The 26,089-nt window shown below is 53.2% G+C and overlaps 7 protein-coding genes across 7 annotated transcripts; 1 reads left to right on the top strand and 6 right to left on the bottom strand.

Annotated features, from left to right (window-relative positions):
* Positions 1-732: 732 nt before the first annotated feature.
* J4E86_011054 (uncharacterized protein) lies at positions 733-2,046 on the bottom strand (the record flags this gene model as incomplete). Its single annotated transcript, XM_051451548.1, has 1 exon — positions 733-2,046. The coding sequence occupies one exon, from the start codon at positions 2,044-2,046 to the stop codon at positions 733-735; it is 1,314 nt and encodes a 437-aa protein (XP_051297248.1).
* A 697-nt stretch (positions 2,047-2,743) lies between these two features.
* J4E86_011053 (uncharacterized protein) lies at positions 2,744-3,260 on the bottom strand (the record flags this gene model as incomplete). Its single annotated transcript, XM_051451547.1, has 2 exons — positions 2,744-2,799; positions 2,834-3,260. 2 exons carry the CDS (start codon positions 3,258-3,260, stop codon positions 2,744-2,746), a joined length of 483 nt encoding a protein of 160 aa, XP_051297247.1.
* A 391-nt stretch (positions 3,261-3,651) lies between these two features.
* J4E86_011052 (uncharacterized protein) lies at positions 3,652-4,713 on the bottom strand (the record flags this gene model as incomplete). Its single annotated transcript, XM_051451546.1, has 2 exons — positions 3,652-3,909; positions 3,964-4,713. 2 exons carry the CDS (start codon positions 4,711-4,713, stop codon positions 3,652-3,654), a joined length of 1,008 nt encoding a protein of 335 aa, XP_051297246.1.
* An 854-nt stretch (positions 4,714-5,567) lies between these two features.
* Positions 5,568-13,433, bottom strand: J4E86_011051 (Type I Iterative PKS; the record flags this gene model as incomplete). Its single annotated transcript, XM_051451545.1, has 2 exons — positions 5,568-13,190; positions 13,242-13,433. 2 exons carry the CDS (start codon positions 13,431-13,433, stop codon positions 5,568-5,570), a joined length of 7,815 nt encoding a protein of 2,604 aa, XP_051297245.1.
* A 1,447-nt stretch (positions 13,434-14,880) lies between these two features.
* Positions 14,881-16,469, bottom strand: J4E86_011050 (uncharacterized protein; the record flags this gene model as incomplete). Its single annotated transcript, XM_051451544.1, has 5 exons — positions 14,881-15,060; positions 15,115-15,528; positions 15,582-15,694; positions 15,741-15,922; positions 15,976-16,469. The coding sequence occupies 5 exons, from the start codon at positions 16,467-16,469 to the stop codon at positions 14,881-14,883; spliced, it is 1,383 nt and encodes a 460-aa protein (XP_051297244.1).
* Positions 16,470-18,080: 1,611 nt separating this feature from the next.
* On the top strand, positions 18,081-21,150 carry J4E86_011049 (uncharacterized protein; the record flags this gene model as incomplete). The annotated part of the gene is made up of 4 exons (XM_051451543.1): positions 18,081-18,675; positions 18,722-18,979; positions 19,028-20,259; positions 20,314-21,150. 4 exons carry the CDS (start codon positions 18,081-18,083, stop codon positions 21,148-21,150), a joined length of 2,922 nt encoding a protein of 973 aa, XP_051297243.1.
* Positions 21,151-21,279: 129 nt separating this feature from the next.
* On the bottom strand, positions 21,280-22,167 carry J4E86_011048 (uncharacterized protein; the record flags this gene model as incomplete). Its single annotated transcript, XM_051451542.1, has 2 exons — positions 21,280-21,540; positions 21,589-22,167. The coding sequence occupies 2 exons, from the start codon at positions 22,165-22,167 to the stop codon at positions 21,280-21,282; spliced, it is 840 nt and encodes a 279-aa protein (XP_051297242.1).
* Between the last annotated feature and the right edge of the window lie 3,922 nt (positions 22,168-26,089).

Below are 26,089 nucleotides of genomic sequence, written 5' to 3'. Positions count from 1 at the left end.
CTACGTTGACGTACTGGCGGAGGTGGCTGCATCGTGAGAATCTTCATGATCAGGTTACTTATGCGAGTTCTGAGGTTACGCCGAAGGGGAAGTCAAGCTAAGACTAGCGAAGCAATATCACGATGAGAACGACGGTGGGGTGAAAATAGATACCAATGATAAAAGTCATACCACTAATCTGGACATATGTTTGCGTGTTGTCTGGTGACGAGAGATTTGCTGAGCCTGCTGCCAACAGATATTCACATCATGCAAGGAACTTAGCTAAAGCTACCCTAATACGCCCATTCGATCTCTAATGTGTAGATTCACATTAGCCAAGTCCAACATACTGCAACAACCTCATTGGCTGACGCGACTGCCAAGCACTAATTTCCAAATGCGGGTTGAACCTCTTCCGAGCGTTCCGATATCGGCTCGCTACCGCTGATGTTGAACCTCACACTCAGGTTCGCATTCGTCTGCGTTTGCAAATCCTCTGCTCGGGAAGCTGATGTAGTCTGTACCCGGAGTGTACATGATCGTCTTCTCTTCTTCCTCCGCATGTATCCGCGTCTTTTCTGCTCCGTCTTCTTTAGACTTGTCAACTTCTCGTTGCTCGTCCGTTATAGACGTCGTTGTCGTATGCGCCGCTTGATCATCTCGGGATCCCGCTGTCTTCCTTTTGTTCCGCGTCCATGTCTATATTCTCTTTTCATCCATACCCTCTTCCGTCCGCATCCTCACCCTCACTCACTCCCTTCCAAGGTTCTCTTGCCTACGTTGCGCCTCAACCCATTCCTCAGTCGTTAGGTACAAGCTTGACCGTCTCCGCCTCGATCCAGCATCCTGCTGTCGTGCCTGCCCGGTGCTGCCGTTGTAGTTTCCTGGTTGTCGCGAGGAAGGGCCTGCGTAAGCCGCAGGTGGGTTGTAGTCGGCAACAGGGTAGTTGGCCTGGGGTTGTTGCGCGGTCGGCTGTAGCTGCTGGTACGGTTGCGCATACATGGTGGGTGGATGCTGTTGTGGCGGGAAATTATTGACGAAGTTCTGCGCATACATCGAGCCCGGCTGCGGTATGACGACGTTGTTGATGGAGCCTGGCGCGTTCATCGGGCCCGGCTGGAAAGTAGGCTGGCCATGCGCCTGCTGTGGAGCATACATGGTCGGCGCATATGGGCTTTGGTAAGCTCCAGCAACATTGTAGCCGGTAAAGGTAGGTTCCGGAAGGGGTTGCTGGTAACCGGGAGCAGGAGCAGGAGCGGGATACCGATGGAAGATCGGATGTGAAGCCATCTGATCAAGGCTGTACGACCCATCCGACGGTTCAAGAGGAGCCATATCCCCGGATGGACCCAACAAGAAGTTCTGGAATTCCGAAAAGTCAGACAGGAATTGGACTTCCCCGCCATTCTCATCAGGCACCCCATCCTGAACTGCTTCCAAGTTCAGTCCAGCTTCTTGAAAGTCCTCAGCTTGCAAGGTATCTTCCTGGAAGATATTTCCTGAAGGCTGATGTCCCACAGCATGCGAAGGGCCATAACTCAAAGTACCCTGACTTGAGTTCGAAGGAAACCTCATCAGATCCGTTTCAGAGATGATATTACCAAACTGGTGTTGCGGGTAATGCTGGTATCGCTGGTATTGTTGCTGCTGCGGCTGTACGAAGTCCATACGCGAGGCCGGTGACGTAACATAGCTTCGAGGTGCAAGCGAAGACGGAGCATATCGCTGGCTGCGCACGTCGTTCCTCGGCGCAGTCCTACCACCAGATCGGACATTTGTCGCTACATGTGGTTGGGCCACATGTTGTTCTCGTGTATGGATGGCCAACTGTTGTCGGGGAGCAGGAGGACCAGGAGTCGGTATGGTTGGCAGAACCCGAGGCCAATTCTCGAGCGCGAGTGTAGCCTCACTCAGGTCCGCTGCATTAGTGATATTACCGTTACCATCCCGTCTTGCCTTTGGCGATCCCGGAAGAAGCGGCCGTTGTCGCCGCGGTGGTGGTGGTGTCGAGTCTGCACTGCGACGTTTGCGTCGGTTAGGCTTTGTGATTGCGTTGGGAGCCATCTTGAATGGTTCGATTGACAGGGAGAGGTATGTTAGTAAGGAGAAATTGGTTTATGCTAAAGAGATTTCAGATGTTAACGAGCATATTATATACGCAGCGTTTTTCAGCACGCGCAGTGAAGTTCGCTAGAGAAGACGGATTTGGACATGGTAAGAACATCTATCCGTGGTTCAACAACGTTCAACTATAGGTGTTTCTTCTACGCTACACACAGCAAACAACATATCAATATTGTATGCCCTTATACCAGAAGAGGCGGCTACCTAAAGTATGCGCACATGTCTCTCTCGTCTCGGCCAAAATCAGCGACTGCCTCCGTAGACCAGCTCCTGCCGTCTCGTTGCTGTGAAACCTCATATATCATCCTCTCTGAGTCGAAATCGTACTTGTAAGATGGCTCTGCAGGCGCCAGTCGCTTGCGGCAAGCTTCCTTTGGTGCCTTGCTTGCCCGCCTATCCGCGTGCATCTTACTGTCATCCTGCATTTTTCTCGGGCGCCCACCACGGAATGCCAACTTTGGGACTCCACCGCTACTACCGACTCTACTAGCCGCGTTTACCTTACTGTGATCCTGCACTCTGTCCGGGCGCCCACCACGAATGACCAACTTTGTTTCTGTAGCTCCATTGTTACCACCAACCTTAGTTTCACTGCGCACCTTCCTAGGGCGCCCACCACGGATTACCATGTTTCTCTTTACAATTCCACTGTTGCTACCAATTCGACCATAGTTGCGAGTCTCCGTGTGCACCCTACTGCCATCCCGCACTCCCCTCGGGGGCCCACCTCGAATTGCGAGCTTGGTGACTCTACCGCTCCGACCAATTCGACCATAGTTACGCTTTTTCGGTGCCTTGGGTCGCGACTTAGCTCGCTTCTCTTCTAATTCCCGCAGAGCTCTCTCTAGCGAAGCGTTGTCCTCCTCCGGCGTTCGCGCGTCATCTTCGGACTCGCTAATCCACTGATCGATGGCTAGGGGTGAGAGCGGAGCAGATGAGGAGTCTAGATCTTGGTGGTCATGTAATTCGGAGGACGGAGAAGGGTGGCTGACTGTTGCGATGTACATGAACTCCTCTGCTAGACCTGCCATGTCAGTACCGAGAAGGCTCGTAACTTCATCTTGCCGTTTGCGCTGTGTCTTGCTTTGAGCGGTTAGCGGGACCTCGATATCGTTGACTTGGTCCGCTAGGTCGGTCATCTCGCTGTCGCTCATTTTTGGTGGATGATGGTGCTTTCATGATTTGAGCAGCTGATGTGCCGGATAGGAGTGAAAATCTGAAGGAGGGCAATTACTGTGCAATATATAAGGGCGAAGAAAGTGCTAGACTGAGACAAGATTGTCTCGAATAGGCTGTGTTTCGTTGGTCCTAAGGCTCGGTCATTTGGCTAGACTTCACTTTGGCGTACTTTCCAATCCCATGACAATGTACAATGAAACAATTACCAGTCTATTACAATCTCATATGTGCCAATATTATCCTACACCCACTCATACAAAGAAAAGTATATACCATTACGCTGTGTTCCTGATTGAGAGTCTGGAGCATTTTGCCATGGTTTTACATAGTTTCGGGATGCGACAACCCCGCAAGTAGTGGTCTCACTCAAGCATAGCTTCCACCAAACATACTGACACTGCGGCCCATTCGCCAAGCACCCCAGAGCACCATACCCAAGATCGCTAGGTTGGCAAACTGCCTGCAGATGACGAGCAGGAAGGTCGTAGCCAAGACGGAATTGTCCGACCACCCGGAGGTGTCGACGTAGAGGAGGATGATATCGTAGATGATGAAGATATCGCGAAGCCAGATAAGAGGTACAACGGTGAAAGCGAAACGAGCGAGGTCGTTGCGTTCAGGTGACTGTGGAGCGTTAGATACGGAACTTGATATCAGGCTATTAAGGGCAAGACTTACACCATGAGCATTCTTGTTCGTGGTACCATACTCCCTCCACACTTCGATGGAAACACTCATACTGGCTGCGACAACGATAGCTTCGTGCACGATGTAGGTAATCCTCGTGGCACGGTCATGCTGCATGACGTTTGACCAAGACAAAAGCGCATCCGGGCCGGAACTACCAGTGCTGATGTCTCGTGCCTCCAGACCCAGACCCCAGGCTGCAACACCGGTACCTAGCATGGCAACCATGATGAACGTGTTCCAAATACGCGACATGGTCTTCGGCGTCGAAATACCCGTACCGTTCTCTTGGACATGACTAGAGTGAATCCAGACGCCGCCGTTGAGCAGCACGGTGAAGAAGATGATTGCGAGCGTTGTAGCGAAAGTAAGCGCTGAGATGGTCGAAGCATAGTCACTGCCTGTGAGAGTGTAGCCGCGGCGGCCGTTCCATCCCAGGTCCGCATCATAGTCGATCGTTCCGCTCGTCTTCAGGACATCGGATATGAAGCGACATAGGTACGCGACGAAGAGACAGAGAAGGGCTGGCCAGAGAAAGAGATACGTTCCCAGTGTCGTCTTCAGCGGGCCATCGCGCGCGCTGTTCTTGCCCGGTGCGGTGAAGCGACGCTGTTTTATCCGCTGGAAGGTAGGTCTCGAAGCCAGACCAAGGAAGATCAGGGCGCCAGCCGCTGTGATGACATCGAGGGCGAAAACGGCTTGGTAGGATTCTCGTTCGTTGGTGATGTTGATGTTGGACATGGCACGCTATGTGAGGTGAAGCGCGTGGGTAGTTCGACTCAGGTGAGTTTTGGATGGCAGATCGAAGTTGGACCGCAGCCCCATCTTTGAAGGCATGGCAAATGATGAAAAAGCATGCCTGATGGCTATGACGTTGATTGCTGTCACCCGCTTGGCAATAAGGTGTTGGGTGGATCTGTTCGGATCTGAGTGCCGACGATGGCGGTGCTCGGCAAGGACGGCAGGTATAGCGAAGACTCGTTCGAAAGCATGTGTCACAGCTGCTGCTATCCGTCCATTGTGCAGCAAGGGAAACAGCCCGATTTCATGGATGCAACGCGTGAAAGTATTCACACGTGTCGATGATGCAGCCCTGGGGTGAACGACTTGTGGAGGTTGGGGAATAGCCTAGCTGGTATGTGGGTTAGTCGGCGGGAGGAACGCGGACGCTAAATCATGATCTAACCGCTTCAGGATCTGGCAGTTCGCCCCCATCCCATTCCGTCATATCCGTTTCCTCGAGACGTCTCCTTTTTCTGGCGCATCTAGTGTCGCGTGGCATCTTCCTCGTCAAGAGCGACTGCAAATCCATTGGACACGGAGAGACGCACTGTGATGTCGATGGCGCGACACAGCCATTGGGGATCCTCGGAGCCGTTGCACTCCACTGCGCGTTAAGATGTGTATCACGCAGAGAATTAGCACGTTACATGTCAACTGATTCAGAACAAATGTATCACTACTTACATTAACCATAGAAAGAAGGATAGGAAAGCATAGATCATAGAAATACATAGGAAAGCAAAGATACCATACACCAATCCAACACCGCCGTTCCCGTCAGCACCTCACCAAGCGAACCCCAACGCCACCACCTACTCCTCGCCCAACCTCAACTTCCCCACAACCCCATCCACCAACCCCGCAATACTCGCACTCTGCAAAATCTCAAACACACTAACCATAACCTTCGTCTCTCTCTGAATCCAATTCTTGATCTCAACAGCCACCAATGAGTCTGTTCCGTAGCTGCTCATCGAACGCGTAGCATCAAGGTCCGATACATCCATCATCAGACTGCGCGACAGCTTCTTGAGCAGCGCTGCGAGGATGAACTCCTTCGCTGCCTCCGCAGACGGACAGGAAGAGAGCTGCGCGGAGAGCGATAGCGATGTAGTTGTCGTACCATCATCTGACGATTGAGCAGGCGCATCGATCTTGAGATGCGGGCGCAGGTACGGTAAATGACTCAACACGGGATCTCGTGCGAAGAACGGCGCTTCTCCGTCGTCCAGACTATTGATATCGAGATCTGAATCAAGACCAGTGACGACATGTCCCATCATCGGTTCGCGAATACCCAGCTCGATGAGCGCCAACATCTCCTTCTCGTGAATATGTTTGAACTCCTGGACTTGTACTTTGCGACCTTGAACTTTCTTTTCGACGACATAGCCCACGTCGCCGACGATACCCAGGTCGATGGCTGTGGCTGGCAGACCGAGCGCATTGCGGTATTTGGCTAGTGCGACTTGGTAGGCGCAGCCTGCGGCGTAGTTGGATTGACCGGGGTTGCCGATGAAGGAGTGGAGGGAAGAGAGGAGAACGAAAAAATCGAGGGGCTGGGATAAAGTGGTCTCGTGGAGGTTTTTTGAGCCGTGGACCTTGGGAAGGATAGTTGAAGTCCATTGATGCGAGGTCATTGTGCTGAAGAGGGAGTCGTTGAGGGTCATTGCGCCTTGAATTACACCCTTGATGGGTGGGAAGGAGCGCAGAGTTTTGGAAAGAAGGTTGGAAAGCTCGAGTGCGTCGGATACGTCACACTTCAGAATGGCAGTGCGGACGCCCGAGGCGTGCAGGGATTCGAGGAATGCTTGGGCTTCTTCTGATACTGCGCCGAAGCGAGAGATGAAAATGAGGTGTTTTGCGCCGTGGGTGACGAGCCATTGCGAGATGCTTCGTCCGAGACCGCCAAGACCGCCAGCGAGGAGGTAGGAAGCCGATGGATCGAAAGAGATACGGGGTGGTGGTCTCTGGGCAACCTGAAATTTGTTAGTCGCATCTTCGACATCGACACACGGATGGTGACTTACAAGAACTTGATCGTCAGCCTGCGGTACCATTACCACCTGCTTATCGTGACTCGCATCTTGCAACGTCTTGACAGCCTCGTTCAGTTTGGACCAAGGCAACACATCCGCAGCGCTACGGTCGAGCATCTTCATCTCGGTGGCAGCGCTCATAGCCTCATGGAATGCTCGACTCGCAAGCTTGGGCTTCTGCGCATACAGCAACGCCATATCGACTGAGGAGAAGGATGCGTTGCGGCCGAATGGAGTCATTTCCAGTCGGCCATTCCCTGGTGCATTGAGGTTTACAAATCTGCCAAAAGGCGCGATGCAGCTGAACGTCGCTTGTAATGCCTCGCCAGTCAGGGTGTTCAGGATGACATCAACACCGCGGCCTTTAGTCGCGCGCCGAAGTGCAGTGACAAACTTAAGATCGAGACTGGAAAAGATACAGGCTTTGTTGAGGCCATAGGCCTTGGCAACGTAGCTCTTCTCTTCGTCGGATCGCACGGTTGCAAAGATCTTTGCGCCCGCCTTGGATGCAGTCGCGATACTAGCCTGGCCAACAGCGTCCGCGGCCTCGTGAACGAGAACAGTCTCACCGGACCGTATATGCGCGACGTGGTTGAGCGCATAGCGAGCAGTCGCATGCGCCTGGGGCAATGTAGCTGCGACTTCAAAATCCATGCCATCGGGGATCGCGTGCGCAAAGGTTGCTGGCACGCGCACTTGGGTGGCGAATGTGCCCGGATACCATGCTACCACTCGATCGCCAACGGAGAGGTCCGACACTTCATGGCCAAGATTTGTGATGACACCCGCACACTCTTGTCCAAGCTTGCCATCGTAGTCCTCTCCATTCAGCATCTCGACGTCGCTGGAGCCGAGACTCGTAGCGCGAACCTCGATTCCGACTTCGTCAGCTTTAACAGGTTGCGCAAAGCGCACATCCTCTTCGAAGACGGCCACGTCTGATGCGCCTTTGTTGACATTGCTGAGCTTCAGCGGACGACCATTCTGAAGCACATTCTCCATCTGCGGCCGCAAAGCCGTCGCATCAGTCCGACCAACCAGGAACTCATTCGATTTCTCATCTTGAATCGCACGCTTAATGTTAAGAACGCCACCCTGCTCAACAAATTCGCTATCGACCAGAGTAGCGCTCTTCGCAGTACTGAGCTGTTTCTCATAGATGCTGAGAAGCAACTCGGCGACCTTGAGAGCAGGCAGGTTCGTCCTGGCATCTAAATCGACTGTGACGCACTTGAAGCTCTCATTCTCAGCTCGCAACGCACGCGCAAGGCCTTGGAATATGGCAAGTTCAGGACGTTCAACATCCGAAGACGCCGCGCCTCGGGTGACCCAGATCAAACCTGCCGATGCATCGGCGATGTATTGGAGGGTCTTCATGTCTTCTGAAGTGGGATCGGTGAGCAAAGGCTCTTCGAGCTCGACGAAGCTGACGCAAATCGTATGAGCAAGATCTTGTTGGCCAAGCTTGGAGAGTGTCGCGAGCTGTGCTTGGAAGCCAGCTTTATCCAGTCTGCTTTTGAGGGCTAACGGCATGTCCAATCTGCTCATCCGGATGCGTGAGTCTGCACACAAGATGACGAAGCGAGGTCTTTCTGGCGGAGTAATCACACCGTTCGATAGAGTCGGCTTTGCTTCAACCGCAGTAGCAATCATCAGCCTCGTTCCCTCCTCCAGCGGATCCAAGACGTCTGGACTACTTGCTTGAAGGGTACTGAACCCTGTTGAGCGCAATAAGTTCTCCCATTGGCTCTCAGTGAGCAGAGGCCCACCAGTCCGCCATTCTTCAGACGCATTCCACCATCCAGGTAAGGTACCGAAGATGACTGAAGCAGCGAGTAAACGATTCGTCATCTCAAGAAGTATGAGTCGTCCCCCTGGTCGAAGAAGCTGCCGCGCATGCGTCATGGTACGGTGCATGTCTGACGTGGCGTGAAGTACGTTCGCAGCGACGATGACGTCGTAAGAAGCTGGCTTGAAGTCTTGCGTCTCTGGATCGTGCTCAACATCCAGCTTCTTGAAGTTCATGAATTGTGCAAAGTCTTCAAACTTCTCCGCGGCGCGCTGGAAGAAGTAGGATGAGATGTCTGTGTAGGTATACGACTTCAAGCGAGGGTATGCGTGGAGATCTTCGTAGCCACTCAAGCCTTTCAGCGTTGGAACTGTCGCGCCGCCGGTTCCAGCGCCAATCTCCAGATAGTCAAGGTTGGGGTACTTGTGCGAAAGCATAGTAGTATAGCGTGAGATCTGGGCGTATGTGTTTGGCATGCCGACTGCGGTAGTATAGTAGTCCTCGAGTAAGTTCTCATGCGTCATCAAAGCAAGTGGCTCAACTTCCTGTCGGAAGACGGCTGGTAGAGCCTCACCCACACGAACAAGAAGCTTGCCATCGTAAGCCGTCTCGTGATTGCGGTAGTGTTCCACCATGGTCTCAAGCTTCGATGCAACTTCCGGACTGTGTAGCTGCTGCCACTCATCTGTCTGTTGAGGGTGCGTCTTCGCTAGCACCGCATCGCGCAGCTCGCATAGGTTGCGATAGAACTTTTGATGGTGTGGCAACATTGTAGACTCCTCGTTTGCGCTGACTTCCTGCAGTGCCTTATCGATGAAGTAGTAAGAAAGCAGCTCCAGCTCTCTGACAGTCTTCGGACGGTTATCTGGTTTCGGTGCTGCTTGCAGTTCGCGGTTGAGATGCTCACGATCGATAAGTTTAACATCTGGCTCCCAAACTGCCTTGTAGCAGTGTTTTGGAGGTGACGCTTGCTCGCCAGATGTGGTGTTCGTATTGATGGCGACGAACTTGAAGCCGTCCATGAGAACGACTGGCTTCAAAGTCATCGGGTCCAACGCGAATATGTCGCCAGTAGCTTGTCGTGCGCCGCAACGTTGAGCATTCGCTACGACGTTGAGACGGTCACCGATTTGAGCTGATGTATCGGCGGCAATGGAAATCTCTTCGATATATGTAGGTACCATCGCGCCCTTCAATTGTTTGAGCTCAGGACCACCCAGCGCAGCCAGACCTAGTTGCAAGAAAGTGTCCAAAGTAGCAGGATGTAGCAACCGGTCATACTCATATCCTTTCGGATTAACAGACTTGGTGTCAGTGACCTCAACCACTCCGGCAGCTTTGCCAGGCCTCAGACAGTCGACGCTGATCTCCTTGAGACCCTGGAACATCGGTCCGTACGTAAGGCCGATAGCGTCCACGCTACGGTAAAATGCTTCGACGTCCATCTTGTCTGTACCAGGTGATTGCGCAGTATTCCACTCACTGGCACAGTCCTGAGCGAGATGTTCGTCGGAGGTCGACTGGCCTGACACTGCGACCAAACCACGGCAGTTCTCAACCCAACCTCCATCTGCAGTGTAGGAGAAGATGCGAAAGTCGTGCCAGATCTCCGAAGATGACCCATCTGAGCTAGTGTTGCATTTCATCGACAAACAAGTCTCAACCCCCTCATCAGCCTCCGGTACAACGAGCGCTCGCGAAATATTGACCTCGCGAAGTCGATATTCAGCCGCACTACTAACGCCCTGCGGAAGGAAGGTAGACGGTGAGATCTTGCACATCTGCCGACACGCCTCAATAGCCATGCACAGATAGCCACATGCTGGGAACAGCACATCGCCCTGAACGACATGATCCCGCAGCCACGGCTGTTCGCGCAGGCGCATAAAGTTGCGGAACCTGGGCTCCATTGGGTTCCAGTCGTTGACCGGTGCGCCCAAGATATCGGTCCTACCAAACTGTCGGAAACGGTAGTCTCGGCTAAGGCGCGACTCCCACCAGTAGCGGCGGGTGTGGTTCCAGGGATATTGGGGCAGATCGGTGAGCACGGATAGTGGCTGCTTGGGTTCGGTCGGGAAATTGATGGCGTGCAGATCGATCGGATATCCGTGGGCGAATAGTTGGCCGGCCGCTTCGAGTGCGGTAATATCTGCAGGTTTGTTGCGGATGAGAGTGGAAAGATATTGTATCTGCGGTTTTTGATCGAATGTAGCGTCGAGAATCTCCTTGACTGGAAGTTTGAACAAGGCATGTGGTCCAACCTCCAGCAAAATGTCCACAGCGTTCTTGCCATCCTGTGAGTCCGAGGTACACAACTTGGCCAACGCTCCGGAGAAGCGGACGCTACCGACGAGGTTCGACACCCAGTAGTCGGCACCGAGCTGGTCTGGATTGATCACGTCTTCAGTCACAGAAGAGTACATCGTCATCCGCCCATTGGTCTTGATTGTCGCAACCTTTGTCTCTTGGAGACGGGCAAGATACTCCTCCGCGATCGCCTGCATGTGATGAGAATGATATGCAGTATCGACTTGAAGTAGTCGCGCAAAGACGCCTTTGGTTTCCAGGGCCTTCTGCAAGTTCTCAATGGCAGCAACATCGCCAGAGATGGTGACGCCGCGCGGACTGTTCACACAAGCTACAATAGCTTTACCGAGGCCATCAGCCAACTCTGCAATCTCGGTCTTCGCATCATCTTCGGATAGGCCAACTGCCATCATTCGTCCCTCAAGACCCATACTCTTGACTTTCGGCGACAACAAGCCTCGGAAGTATGCGACAGTCATCGCCGACTCAAGGCTCAGAGCACCGGTGGCATATGCAGCGGCAATCTCACCACTGGAGTGGCCGACTACACGCTGCGGGCGAATGTTCCACGATGCAAGCAAATCCACCAATGCTACTTGCAGAGCAGTGCAAAGTGGCTGGCTAAACGTTGCTTCATTGACCCGTGAGTTAGATTTCTCCTTCGACAGCTCTTCAATCAGTGACCATTCGGCACCTAAACTGGTCACGACAGATTCGCATCGTTGTAGGCTCTTCCGGAAGACGGGGTAGTGGAGTAGCTCTCTGCCCATACCCCACCACTGGGCACCTTGTCCAGTGAATATGAAGCCTATCCGCGGTGGTACTGCGCCACTAGCGGAGCTTGGTCGAACTTCCTGCAATCTGGTTTGCAGATCAGCCTTGTCTGTCGCAACAATCGCAGCGCAATAGAAAAGTTGTGATCGACGTTCGCACAATGTATACGCCAGATTATCAAGTAGCTGCTCCTCGTTGAAGACATCCTGACGTTGAAGATGTTTCGACAGGTCCTGGCCCATTTGGACAAGACCTCGCTCATCGTTGGCGGACTGGAGGAAGAGGCGCGATCTTGGTGTGTTGCTGAAGGATTCGTCACTCATAGGGCTGACGAAACCCGAATCGTTCCTTCTGTGACGAGCCGAGCGATGATACCGTTGAAGAAAGTGATGTGCATCGTCAAGAATGACGTGCGCATTGGTTCCACCGTAGCCGAAGGAGTTCACGCTTGCGCGCCGCAGACCGTCAAGGGGCCACTCTTTAGGCTCTGTGGGCACTTCGACCCGCCATCCTTCGAAGTCGATCGCTGGGTTGCCCCGTTCAAACCAGAGATTTGGTGCGATCATACCCTTCTCGACGCTTAGCACGGCCTTGATGAGTCCAGCAATGCCGCTAGCTCCCTCCAAATGGCCCATATTTGTCTTGACCGAGCCAATGGAGAGAGGAACGACTTCCTCGGTTGTCGCAGAGATGCGGTGGGGACGGCTCGTGGCAAACACCTCGCCGATTGCTCCACTTTCTATAGGATCACCCGCAGCTGTTCCTGTGCCGTGCGCTTCGAAGTATCCCGTCTCGCTTACGTCGATCCCTGCCGCACGATATGCGGAGCGTATAAGGTCGACCTGCGCGTCTTTCGAAGGCATCGTGATACCGGGCGTTCGTCCGTCTGAACTGGCAGCCGTGCCGCGAATGATGGCTCGAATGGGGTCGTTGTCGCGTATGGCCAGATCTAGTGGCTTCAGTATGATTGCGCCAACACCTTCTCCTCGCGCATAGCCATTGGCTCGATCATCGAAGGCGTGCGATATCGAGTCTGGGCTCAGGAAGTGCATGTCGCTCATCTCGATTTGAATGTCGGGACTCAATATGAGGTTACTTCCTCCTGCAATCGCCATGGAGCTTTCACCAGTGCGCAGGCTTTGGCACGCCAGATGCACAGCAACGAGTCCACTGCTGCAGGCTGTGTCTATGCTCACACTTGGCCCCTTCAGGTTGAAGAAGTAGCTCAGGCGGTTCGAAAGCATTGTTTGCGAAGCCCCTGTTGACTGATACTTGGGCGCTAGCTCCATGTCTCGCCGTTGCATCTCCTCGTAGTCTTTTGTGAAGCAACCGACATAACATGAAGTCTGTGATCCAGAGACTCGGGCTAGTGGCGTTCCTGAGTTCTCTAATGCCTCGTACGTCACCTCTAGCAGTAACCGCTGCATGGGGTCCATGGCCATGGCCTCGGCTGGCGATATCGAGAAGAACGGGGCATCGAAAAGCGAGACATCTTCAGCGAGATAATGCCCGCCGCGGTTGTTGTACTTAGAACTGGGTCAGCGGAGCGGTCCGTACGGTAGACGGTGTATGCTTACCGTCCCGAAACGATCCCCATCGGGGTTGTAGAATGCATCGACGTTGAAGCGGTCTGGAGGTACCTCGGTGCGAGCCGACTTCTTCTCGACCAGCATCTGCCATAGCTTCTCACCGTTTGTAACGTCGCCGGGAAAGCGGCAGCCAAAGCCCACAATGGCAATGGGCATCGGCTTTGTATCTTCATACGCCATTGTCGTGAGGGGTCATGAAAAGTGTTGAACTTTGTGGACGACTTAGCACGAAAAGATGTTGAAGCAAACGCAGCTGGTCAATGTGGCCATTGATAAGATGGCATCGAAGAGGCTTCTAAAGGTAGGATCAGGAGAGCCCTTGTTAATCGACACGAGATACCCCCAGACGAGGTTCGGCGATGAGGAGCCACACTGATCACTGGGGTTTTGCGTACGTCGCGGAAAGCGGCCCTCCCTGACGCGCTTAGCTGCACAGTGTTAATCGCATCCTCTGCCACGCGTAAACCAACTGCCTAGTAATCAAGCACAGAGACGAGAACGCTCCCGTACAGTACATGAGGCCAGGGCATATCAGTAGCGCATCCTTCGCGCACTCGGTTGTCGTGAAGCCCATGACGAGCATTGCGCAGACGCATCTGTCGACAACACAAAGAGACGTCCATATCTGCATTCCAAGTTCTCTCTGCCCAATGGTTGCTGCTCTTTCGGAATTCCATCCTGTTATTGACAAATACTGGCCAAATCGGGAAAGGCTGTGGAGGCTATTGCCGCTCGATTCCCAGAACAGACATCATGCTAAGGTCATGCATGCGTAGCCACTTGTTTGGGACCTTGTTCGCTTGAGTAAGGTGAACGATCAGGCTATCGCGATCTATCCTGTTACGTGGCTGTTAGTTGTTGGTCGCTACCAGAGGTAGTGGCGGGAGAGCTTCGGCCTGAGATAGATCAGTGGTGGAGTAGCAGCTTCGTTCTTGACGTCGGAATCAGTGACAACGGCAACAGCCTATCACGGGACTTCGCCAGGCAATGGGAAGCCACCCGAACGCCTCAAGCGTGCCGCCCCGAAGGAGCAGGAAGCAGCGGTGTGGCCTGCACAAGTGCAGAATGCATGGCGTTTAGGAACACGCGAAGGATTTCACCCATGAATGCGATCCTGCGCCTGTCTGTAACTGCAAGGGAGTACAGAATGAGCCGAAGTGGTGTGGAGCTGCCCCGTTACAGACGAGCCGAAGTGGAGCGCGTGCATGCCCGTCATCGAATAGCAAGGTTACCGCTGCTTGTAGCGCGCTTCGTTCCTGTTCGTGTAACAAATTTTGCGCGCGTCGGGTGACATGGCTGCGGTGCCATGTCGGCCTGAACGCGTGGGGTGGAGGAGGATGGAAGGATTGAGGTTCGGCGCGCGCAGATGCACATGAGGTGACGAGGGGCATTTTCAGGCTAAACCGCTTGGCAGCAAGCGCCACAGCAGGCACGCCCCGATACGAGCACTCGCAGACTTCGCAACCTGCAGTTGATTCTTTGAAGGGAAGGGTAGCCGCAAGATACGTGTTGTTCATCCAAATGAGGTATCTGCAAGTACATGGCCTGACTCGTCTCTATCCATCTTCACAACGATTGGCTAGTGTAAATGAATGCTACATCGGAAATAACATCATTGAGCCTCTCCTTACATGCGGGACGCAGTGCGCTTGGTACTTTCCTGAGTCGGTTCTCCCTGCAGCTGTTCGGCGACATCCTCAGTAACCGAGCTTTTGACATCAGCTGATTCTTGCGCTGCGGGAGCGCCCTCAGCGTCGAGGTACGCCTCAATCAAACTCATGTTGCCTCTGCCGTGAATGGCCTTGATCTGCGAGACAAGTCAGTACCGCGCCACTTGTATTCTATTCACTGATAAGCTCACCTTGAGGCGTGGGTCGGCATCTGAAAGGAGACGACGGAATTGTTCCTCCGACCGTTGTTTGGCTCCGAGCATCAACATCATCATGAGATCGACCTGGCGCATGCGGTTGTCCGTGTATCGAGAGGCTTCACCGAGGGCTGGCATGACCACATCGTTGATCAAAATCGGCGTCCCGGCAGGGCTCTTCTCCAAAGCAGGGACTAGTGCTCTGAAGATGCGAATGCAGTCTTCGTCACTCCAGTTGTGAGTGATGTACCGCAGGAGGTACGCCGCTGCACCCGATACAGGTTGCTTGGTGAAGAAGTCGTGTGGCATGAACGTGACTCGGCCATTGAGATCCGAGAAGTCGTTTTGTGATGCAGATGACAGCATGGTCAACGAGTCCTGGACGATGAGCTCCAGGTTGGGGAAGGTCTTTGCATAGTCAGTAAAACGCGCATAGTGTCTTCGGCATCGTATCCGCATACCCGAGCAAGATTGACGCTCATGTGGCCGCTTCCACCTCCAACATCGATGACCTTTCGGCCACTAATCTTGTCCCATGGGAAGCTCTCCTTGAGATTGTCAAAATGCCTCTCAACTGCATTGTTTAGTTATGAGCTTGTACAAGGGTATCAATGACTCACGCCTTGAGACTCCCGCCATTGCACTGGCAAAGCGAGCTGCTCGCTTGGGATCTTGCTTGTAGTAATCGAAGAGAACGGTGCCATGTCGCGTCACAAAGGCATTTCTCTTGCCATCAGTGACTGTTGGTGACTCCTTGATGCTTTCCGAGGTCTCCGAAGCTGCCCTAAAGAACTCATCCAATCTTCAAACGAGTTAGCATTAGATTCAGTTGTGAAAGGCTGACCAAACACTCACTGGTAGGCCATGACATCGCGCCACTGCTTGTCCTTCAAGTAGAGCACGCTTCTTGACGTGTGCTTAAACACATCCGGCTCAACCTCTTCGAAGACGCGATCGGAGGACAGCATACGGAGGAAGCGACCGACGCGGTCTTCGTCCATGCCGGCCTTCTCGGCAATCTCTTTGGTGGTAGCTGATCCATTCTCTGGAATAGCTTCAAAGAAGTTGAATTCGCATGCTACTTGCCAGGCCGCCAGATCATATAGATAGCACACGAATGTTCGTGCATCGTTCCTGGGACCGTTGACAAGACGAAGTAGGTCACGAGCGGCATCATTGAGACTATCGCGCAACTTGATCTGCTCCGGAGTTTCGGGAATGGTGTCTGAATCGATGGCGAATGAAGGCTCTGGCACCTTCTTCTCGGTCAAATCGGCGACGATCTGTGTGGTCAACTGCTGGACTTCCTTGGCCAGCTCAAGCAGGGTGGATTTATGTTCGGCAATCATATTGACTAATCGTTGTATGCACTTGAAGCAGTTATCAAGAGGAAGATGATGTGAAGTGAAGCTTCCCGTCCTGCGTTCAAACTACTCATTATACTTCCGCTTGGTCGGGCTCATGTTGCTTACACGGCGGCGTTATGCAGGACGATGTTCTCGGAGTAGTGCTTGATGTGTCAGCTATCTGGAGCATTTCACTGGTGCTACCCAACGCCCTTGACGATGCTCGGCTGCACGCTGGAACATCCCGCATCGTATGGCAGGGCCCAATGGGAAGGACCCTCGCGCACCGAGAGACCAGATAGGATACGGAGTACGTCTCCTGCATGCGCGTGCAGCGCACAATTCGGGCCTCTAGCTGCATGGTTCCTCGTGCACTCACGCGCATATGATTTTCGAGTAGAGGTCATGAGAGACGTCTTTGGAAGGCCATGTTCCGATTCAGCGAATTGCACTTAGGCCCAGAGGTCTGCTTTTTGACTTCAGGCGTCCTCGCGTCGGCCCGGCGGAAAGCCAGCAATCTGAGACAAAGATCTTGACAGCGGGAGGCCTCGGTGACTCCCGTCCTGCCGACAGTTCAGGTATGTGCCTGAGTCAGGTCGATGGAGGATAAATAGACGCGCTGCAAACCCTGGTTGTGGACGTGGCAGAGCCCCGCTCAAGTGAACCCGCCGCATGCTGCGCTGTAGGCGCCGAGAGCAATTATCGGCTCTACTATTACGCTAACAGATTTCGGTATCGTAACTGGTGCGACCAATTCCATTTTGTTGATGACAGCCGTTGGTCGGCGAAATGGGTGAAATGGGTGCGCGAGGATGGTGGAAGCTCCAACGATGGGACGAGATGGGGATGACTAAGCCTCTGACACGCTAGCCTTGATTCGCACGGCACGTGTTAGTGGGACAACTCCGGTAACACGTGAAAGATCTCCATGTCATCTTCATAATTCGACGACAACTATGCTTTTGCTGTCGCACTACCCTAGAGATGACACGCGCATTTTATACCGCCTTTATTCCAGGGCTTCATCGTACTGTACGAAGTACCTGCATATTCTATCTGGGCAGCCGCAACTGGACTGCGTTCTTGAAACAGCACTACCTCGAAATACAACTAAAATGCGTACAATAGTCTCAACCGAATTATGCTCTACTCGACCAAGTCTTCTTCTTTCGAGCAAAGCTAAGTATCGCGTCATGGTCACCTCTCTAATGAACGATCGACTGCCGGATTGGAATAAGATAGCGGATGAAATGCTGATGACGACGCTGGCAAGCTGATGCTGAGCGCCGGGCATGGTAACGATCAACTGCCATCTCGTGGTTCACACGCTCGGATAATGTAGAAAAGGGTCTCGATGACGTCGTACGGGCGGGTCGTGCAGGGGTTGGGAGGTGCACCGAAAATCCGGGGGACCATCTCCACTCCCAACCCCTAAGGCTCACGAAGCTTTCCCTGTGTCTCTTACAACTCGTACATTTTCCTTTGTTAGAACGCGTTTTCGTCATTCCCGGCAGCGGTAGATCCTCCGCATACCATCCAGGTTTCTACGCGACAATAGTTGGGCGCGTCTTACGCCACCTCGGATAGCTCCGCACCCCTGAAGCCCGAGTCGCGATGCCTGTCAACACCATCTCTGTGGGCGCGGCTGTGACGCCCACGGTCATCCAGACATATCTCTCGCATTACCTCAATCGCCGCCCGCTTGCGCAAAAGCCCACGGCGCACATCTCATATCATGAAGGCCTCGAGCTCATCCGCCGCTTTCTCCACTACGCCTCCTTCCACACGGTCGACGAATTGCAAGCCTTCACGTCGCAATGGGTTCCAGTGCCGCGCTGGGTGCACGTGAATGTAGTCGAAGTTTCCGCGACCCTACTACAACGCTCAGCTGAACTGCTCAATGCACAATTGGGACCAGAAGGCATCAAGGCAGTCGGAGGAACGAACTGGTGGCAGTGGAGACGCGAAGGCACAACACTCAAGGCCGAGTGGATCGAGATGCGCAAGGACTACGACGCGAGGAAGCAGCTGGCAATCACCAAAGGCGATCGCATAATGCTCTATGTTCATGGCGGCGCATACTTCTTTGGCAGCGTCGACGAGCATCGCTATCAGATGCAGCGGCATGCGCGCAAGCTCAAAGCTAGGGTGCTGGCGCCCAAATACAGACTCGCGCCTCAGTTCCCCTTCCCATGTGGTCTGCACGACTGTAAGTGGCTTGCTGAATATCGAAGAAGCAATACTAACACCTCCAGGTCTGGCCGCCTACCTCTACCTTCTCGAACAGAAGCACGATCCTACGACCATCATACTCGCTGGCGACTCGGCAGGTGGCGGCATGGTACTCAGCATGCTCGTGACAATGCGTGATCAAGGCATACCATTGCCCGCAGGAGCCATTTTGATCAGTCCATGGGTGGATTTGACACACAGCTTCCCTAGTCTGGGAGGAGATGGCAAGATGGACTACATTCCCTCGCACGGCTTCATCCACAAGCCGAGCATGAGCTGGCGTAAGTTAGTCGTTTCCGTGTCGAAGAGTTACTACTGACCACATACAGCACCTCCCAACGCAGACGATATGCTGGACATCGAAACATCCCTCAAGGGCTCGACCAAGAAGAAGAACAGTTCAGACAAGACGGAGGACAAGGCAGCAAAGAAGGAGGCGGAAGCTGAGCGCGTACGAGGCTACTCCGTCCAATCTGGAGATCGACCACTAGAAGACGTCGCGGATCCATCAGCTACAGGACAAGGCATGGGTACCTGGATCTCGTCCAATGGCAAATACAGCATTGGACCCAAGAGCCAGCTATCAGTTCAGCTCGAAGATGAACGCGTCGAGATCAAGGACCAGATCCAGATGTATGCTCCAAACCATCTCCTGACACATCCTCTGGTATCGCCGGTGCTACAACCAACACTCGGAGGGCTGCCACCTCTACTCATCCAAACGGGAGGTGGTGAGCTACTCAGAGACGAGCAGATTTACCTCGCGCACAAAGCCGCGCAACCATTGGCCTACATCCCACCACCTTCCAACAACCAGACTGCTGAGTCCATACAAGCTCAGGCCGCCAGCTACAGGCCCACGAACGTTCAGCTCCAAGTCTGGGATGACCTATGTCACGTCGCACCTACGCTCAGCTTCACCCGCCCGGCAAAGCACATGTACCGTAGTATAGCCCAGTTCGGTGCTTGGGCGCTTGCACGCGCTCAGAAGAAGTCCATCGACATCCTCGACGATGACGACATCTCCTTCATGAGCAGTGATTCAGGCACTTCGTCTGAATCTGACAAGGCTGGCTCTGGTTCTTCGTCGGACGACCCCAAGTCCGCGGACAAACATCCCAAACCCACCAAAGCCGAGAAGAAAGCCGCTCAAGATGCACGCGTTGGTCGAGCTGGTGACGCGATCCCTCCCTTCGAGCGCCATATGATCCGCCAGCGCATCGATCGACACGGGCGCATCTATGCACTCGCTCCGAAGGAGGAGCTTGTTGCACTGAACATCCCTAGCGTTGACGTGGGCGTGCCAAAGACAGGACCCGTCAGCAAATGGATGAAAGCGCAGTCTCAGTGGAACAACAAGTTCTCCAAGCAAAAGATTAAGATCCAGAAGCAGCGTATTAAGGATATGCAGAAAGGTTTCGAAGGCTTCGAGGGAGAGACACCCCCACCGACTGCCTTGGCTGGTAGAAGGATCAAGGGCATGAAGGCCGAGAAGGCGAAGAAGAGGAGTTGGGGCATGTCAATGTGGGCTGGATGGGGCAGTAAGCATGACTCAGCCACTGTAAGTACACTCACTCTCAACGTCAGCCACGACAACGTTACTAACACGCCTCAGATCGTCCGCGAAGAGAAAGCAGACCAGAACCCCGACACCGAGGCCTCAACCTCTACTCAAGATCCAGCCAATACAGCCATCGACGGCACAACAGAAAGCGCGCCAACCCGCAGCCGAGCCAACAACCTCACCACCCCCGGCATAAAACGCTCACGTTCCCACTCCCGCCACTCCGCCGTAACAGACAAAGGCCAAACCGGCCTTCCCCTAGACGACCTCTCCAAGATTAAGATCGACCTACCCACCCCGGGCCTCGCCGACGCAACAACCCTCGCCCCAGAACGCTCTGCCTCGCCCCTCCCCTCCCCCACAAGCACAAGCGAACTCAGTCAGCCCGGTATCGGTATGGGTATGGGACCCAACATCATCGTCTCGGACAACCCCGAGAATTTCAGCACCATCATCCCCGAAACGGATACTTTGACTACCCGACCCACGGCTGGCGGTATCGCGTACCCGTTTAGTTTGAAAGTTGATGGCCCGGATGGGAGGGATGTTAATGCTAGTACGCTTACGCTTGCGAGTGTGAATGTTGCTACGCCGCCGGCTATTGATGATGTAGAAGAGAAGCAGCTGGGTAGTATGTTTCCAGCTGGTGAGAGTATTATGGTGCCGGGGGGTGAAAGTGAGAGTGTGAATGAGCAGGTGCTGAAAGAGGAGAGACCGGGCGTTGAAAGGTGGTTTACTGCTGGGGCTGGGGCGGGGTTGTTTAGTGATGGTGTGATGGAAGAGAAGGTGGAAGAGGAGGAGAAGGTGGGGAGGCCGGGTGTTGAGAGATTTGAGACTGCAATGGATGGGCTGGGTATGGGCGCTGCTGGTGATGGTGGGAAGCCGTGATTCTTGCAGTTTGGGAGAGAGATGGGGACAGATTGAGGGAGCAAGAAGAACACGTAAAAATACTGTAGATACCCAAATTTTCTCACTGTTCGTAATCTTAATACAACCGTACACATTTCATCATCTGGTCTACACTTTCTGCTCCGCCATCCACTTCTCGGCTTCCTCCTTGTACTCTTCTCTCCATCGGGTCAGGGGTGGTCTCTCATTCACGATATCTCCAACACTCCACAACATGCGCTTCTTGTCCGTCTGCTCCGTGACCTGATCGTCAGGACAGATGATGTAGAATTTCTTGTCCTGCATCTTGGCATACATGTAATCAGCGACTTGGTCAGCTGACCATGCACCTTCTGGTTTAGCCTTGGTAGAGCCTGGTTCGTTTCCAGACTTAATACTGTCAGTTATGCGCACACGAAGATAAGAAGAAAGACTTACAAGCCCAGTAAACGTCCAACCCGGCACCAACAAATGCACCCCAACACCCGTATCCTTCAGATCGAAACTCAAATGCTCAGCCAGCGTCTTCACAGCCGCTTTACTAGCATTATACGCTGGATTACCAGGCGGATTCGTAATTCCCTGTTTACTCCCCGTGATCACAATCGCCATCCCCTCCTTTCCCGTCCCCTCCTTCCCCGCCCTCTCCTTAAAACTCGGAACATAAGCATTCAACCCATTCACCACGCCCCCCAAATTCGTAGCTAGGATCTTATCAAAGTAGTCTTCATCGCCCCAGGTACCTTTTCCGCCGATACCCGCGTTTAGCATCAGAAAGTCAATGTCGAGACCGACTTGTTGGCGGATTGAGGCCCAGTCTGAGCGGGAGGAGACGTCGGCTTGGATGTATTGGACGTTACCGGAGAGATGTTTGCGGGCGTGGTCGAGGGAGGATTGGGATGAGTCGACGATGGTGACGCGCATGGAGTGTTTCAGGCAGAGTTGCGCGACGGCGTAGCCGACGCCGGAGGCGCCGCCTGTTATCAGGGCGTGGGCGGAGGGGCGGAATGCGGACATGCTGGGGGTTGTGGAGGTGATTGTTTACGAGAGGCGGAAGGTGAGGTTGTGGTATCGTCTTGAAGGGGTGCCGAGGTGATGTCATGCGGGGTTACGTTATCTCCGAGGCGAAGCTAGACGATAACGAATTCACTCTCCTTCGTGTGAGACAGGCCCAGTCCCCATCCGCGCACAGTTCCAATCCTCTCCCAACATCCCTTATGCGTCTTTGACTGTACCAGTGCAAGTCCTTCAACCAAATCTATCGTATCATAGCGTTGGACATGTATGAACAAGATTACCACTGTCAAGGTGTCTTCCAACAGTTCAATGTCACTGCTCATAGTGACATCATCCGGTATTTCAGGAGCCTCTGTGTTCGGGATTTCCAAAATAACATCGTAGCGTCGGGATTTGTACTCTCGATCTGTACGCTTCAGAGTTGCTGCCATCGTCGGCCCGAAGATTTTTAATTGCCCGTCTCGAACATGCCCATATAGATCGGAAGTGTTCGGCGTGCAAGTTATGTCAACGACTCGACAGACTGAGTTTGTCGAAGTCGACGCTAATTGCTTTTCGCATGGAGCCACAGCTGTGATAATCGACGCCCAAGACCATGTGGGCGCCAGATACCGTGAAGGTCGGTCGATGATTCTGCCTGTAGATCGCCACAAAAGCGCTTGGGGAAGTTGATATTCCCATATTCCCGCCAGATATGTGCCCAGTGTTGGTACCGCAATTTCTCTGGCAATACCAGAGATGCCTGGAAGTCGATCTGTTTCGAATGTTAGTGCCAGCTCAGAATATGTTCTGACGAACTTGTTCCAGGAGTTTGTGCGTATGTCAGAGCGCGTCGATGCCACCGCTGCGGCATAGGCACGCTTGAAACTTTCCAATTCCGTGGGCAATGAATTATCGAGGGTGATGTTCTGGCATTCGCACCAAAGGTTATTTTGACACTCCCACATTATCTCCTCTTTAGTATAGTGGAGTACCCGACGAGCTAGCAGTCGCTCTTGGAAGCACCAAGCTCGGTCCAGAAGAGGCATTGAATCATCTCCAGCCTGCCACACAATGATTGTGTGGTGATATATCCTTCGTTGTACATGAAAGCTGCCGTTACCCGGGCCCGCTAAGTCGTAGCTCGGACTTCTGGGACGAAGAAAACCATCGTCACCGTTCTTCGAGCTTGTCGCAGCAATGACGAGGTATGCGAATTTATACACCGATGCCATGCGGGCAGCTTCTCTGGCCCAGTCCTTCCGGTCGTCTTGCACAATGCATAAGGAATCTATCCAGACATACGGAACGCCGATGTCTCTAGTTATGACGATGGCATCCTGAAACGTTTGGGTGAGCTCGTCCCATGGTATGCTAAGCATGCGAGCAGATATGTTTTCGTTCAAAAGTAAGGGCATGGCTTTCCTACGTTCTTCTTTCTTGCCCCAGGCGTGGCTCAAGGCAACGTAGTGGGCATCAGCCGACACTTCATTCGAACGGCAGAGCTTGATGTCGTCTGAAGACAAGCCAACCGAGATGAGTCTTGTTGGTGTCGTTGATGCGTCTCGTCGGGGAAGACATTGTGGGTGCAGACCTTCGCATTGTCTAATCCATTCTTTGACTGTGCTAACGCAAGCTTTGGATGCAGGGTCAGCCGGGATATGGCCTGCTGTCTGAACGTCCGAGAAGTAAGGTGGCTTGTCTAGCTGTGATAAGTAGATGAACTAAGCCTCCCGTGCTCTGTGATGGCAGACAAACCAGGATGAGTGTAGAAACACAGTTCCATAGGTAAACTCCCTGATTTCTCTGGCATGTAATCATAATCGACTACGACCCGCAAAGGCTTTTCTTTATGATTGAAGACCGCGACTTCGAGGCCCGGATTGGGCTCATACTCGTCAATGTTGGCTTCGGTAGTCCGATGAGGGCGGTGAGGAGGGAAAGTGTACTTCTCAATTCCTTGGAGAAGTAGCTTGCATTGAACGCAGCCATCCTGAGCAGCCTTAGGCAGTGTTGACAATGTGGTCCGCCATAGATGATTGCCCTCACTCCATCTGCAGGACTTGGTTCCGATCTGTTCGGACCACAAGGGCGCATGAGGTGGCGCTGGGGTCATCGCGCAATCAGAAGCGCGGGTTCCTGTAAGATGGTGTTGATAGTGCTTGGAGCGGCGACATGAGACGTGGTGGGGTCTACGCGCCCGCTGTTCAGAACACGGCGGGCGCGACTAGGCATCAGGCATAGCCAAGCTACAGGCAGCAAGGAAGAGTAAGCAAGTGATCCTCTTTCCATAACTCCCACCAACCACCGCCTCACATCATGCAGCGTGTTAGACCATTTTGTACCTCATGTCTCGTGGATACGTTGCGCTTTTGTGTTTGGCAGGCAAGAGCTACCCCGTACCCTGGCGCTATACACTGTCTTGAGCACGGTTCTATCATGCATGATTGCGTCATCGCCTAACAGCCCCGCTGGTGCCCGAGCTAGATCCATAAACACCTGTGTCGCTTTTCTACACCACTCCCCAAAGAACCGCAATATTGTCCCTACTTTACACTCATGCGCTGCTAGACCATTGCTCACCTCTGCACTAGCAAGCACGAAGCTGCTCAAACTCCGTCTCGCTCCCGTAGGGCTGCAAACAGTTATCTGCTAACCACTCATGCGTTCCCTCAGCTACGCCAAAATTGAGTGCGACACGGCTCTTTCTGCTCTGGTTGGCTTCACTGGTGTGCATGAGATTACCATGCATTAGGATCAGTGTCACCGCTTTCATCTCGAGTTGTTTGTATACTAAATTTCCTTCCTCGTCCTTCTCTGGAGCCGTGGCGTTGGGCGACAGTTCCTCAATTCTAGCATACACTGGCTTTGCCAGGTCAGCGAACTCAGGCAAGCCGTTCTTACCCACACGACATCTTTGCGTAATAGGCTGCGTTATGACTACCGGGAGCGACAGCCAGGCATCCGTTGTATATGGTCGCATCTTCGAGAGCGTACCAGAACATTGTGCAGCTGGGTGGATTGGTGAAGCCTGAACAGCCGTCTTGATGTTTGAAATGCATGCAAGGTCGTATACATCTTTTACATAACAGATTCATCTATCTGCATGGCATCTAGTCATACCTCGCATATACCACACACTGCCAGTACCAACGCCACACACCTTCCCCAAACCCTCCTATTCCCAAGCACCATCCCTCTCAATACCATCACCACTTCAAACCGACAAAATCCTATGTTGACCCATCTCCTCATCAAGCAACCCCTTAATCTTCTCATGATACTTGTCAATCCCACTCGGTCTCGACATCGCCACCCAAAGATCCTCCGGCACATCCACCCCCTTCTCAAGCTCACACGTCAAATTCCGCGTAAACAACGTTAGCCCGACCCCAGCTTCCACAAACGTATACGTGATCCAACAGTACCCCTGTACACCACCACTTCCATCTTCCCTAGCAGCGATGTCATTGACTTGCCAGAACGCGAATTTGCGACCGCGGTCCGCGATTTCCAGGATCCATTGTGGGTGGTACGTGTTGTTAGGCAAAGCGACTTTCTCCGTCCAGACGTCGCCGACTTTGAGGGGGAGAGACAAGTTTTGGCCTGGGGGCAGCCCGGAGCTGCCGGCGTAGGTGCGGCCCCAGTTTGAGGGGTTGGAGACGAAGTCGTAGATTATGTCGGGTGGGTAGTTGAAGATTGTTGAGGAGGTTGCGGTCATGATGCCCATGTTGTAAAGAGTTTTGAGGATGTTGTTGTGAAGAAAGAGTATTTGTTTTGGTGTTGAAGTGAGGAATTGTAGTTGGCAGTTAAAGATACACAAAGTGAGAGAGCGATAGCAAGACTTAGTATGAGAAGTTAAGAATCTCAAGATGGTGCTGGTGCTGTGAAGCACTTCTCCGGACCATCATCATTGGAACGCACGAGTACCGGCAATTCGACG

Source organism: Alternaria arbusti (genome assembly GCF_024043155.1).
Source record: "Alternaria arbusti strain BMP 1465 chromosome Unknown scaffold_29, whole genome shotgun sequence".
NCBI classification, from domain to species: Eukaryota; Fungi; Ascomycota; class Dothideomycetes; order Pleosporales; family Pleosporaceae; genus Alternaria; species Alternaria arbusti.
Note: the sequence above shows the minus strand (reverse complement) of the source record. Positions and strands in the feature narration are given on the sequence as shown.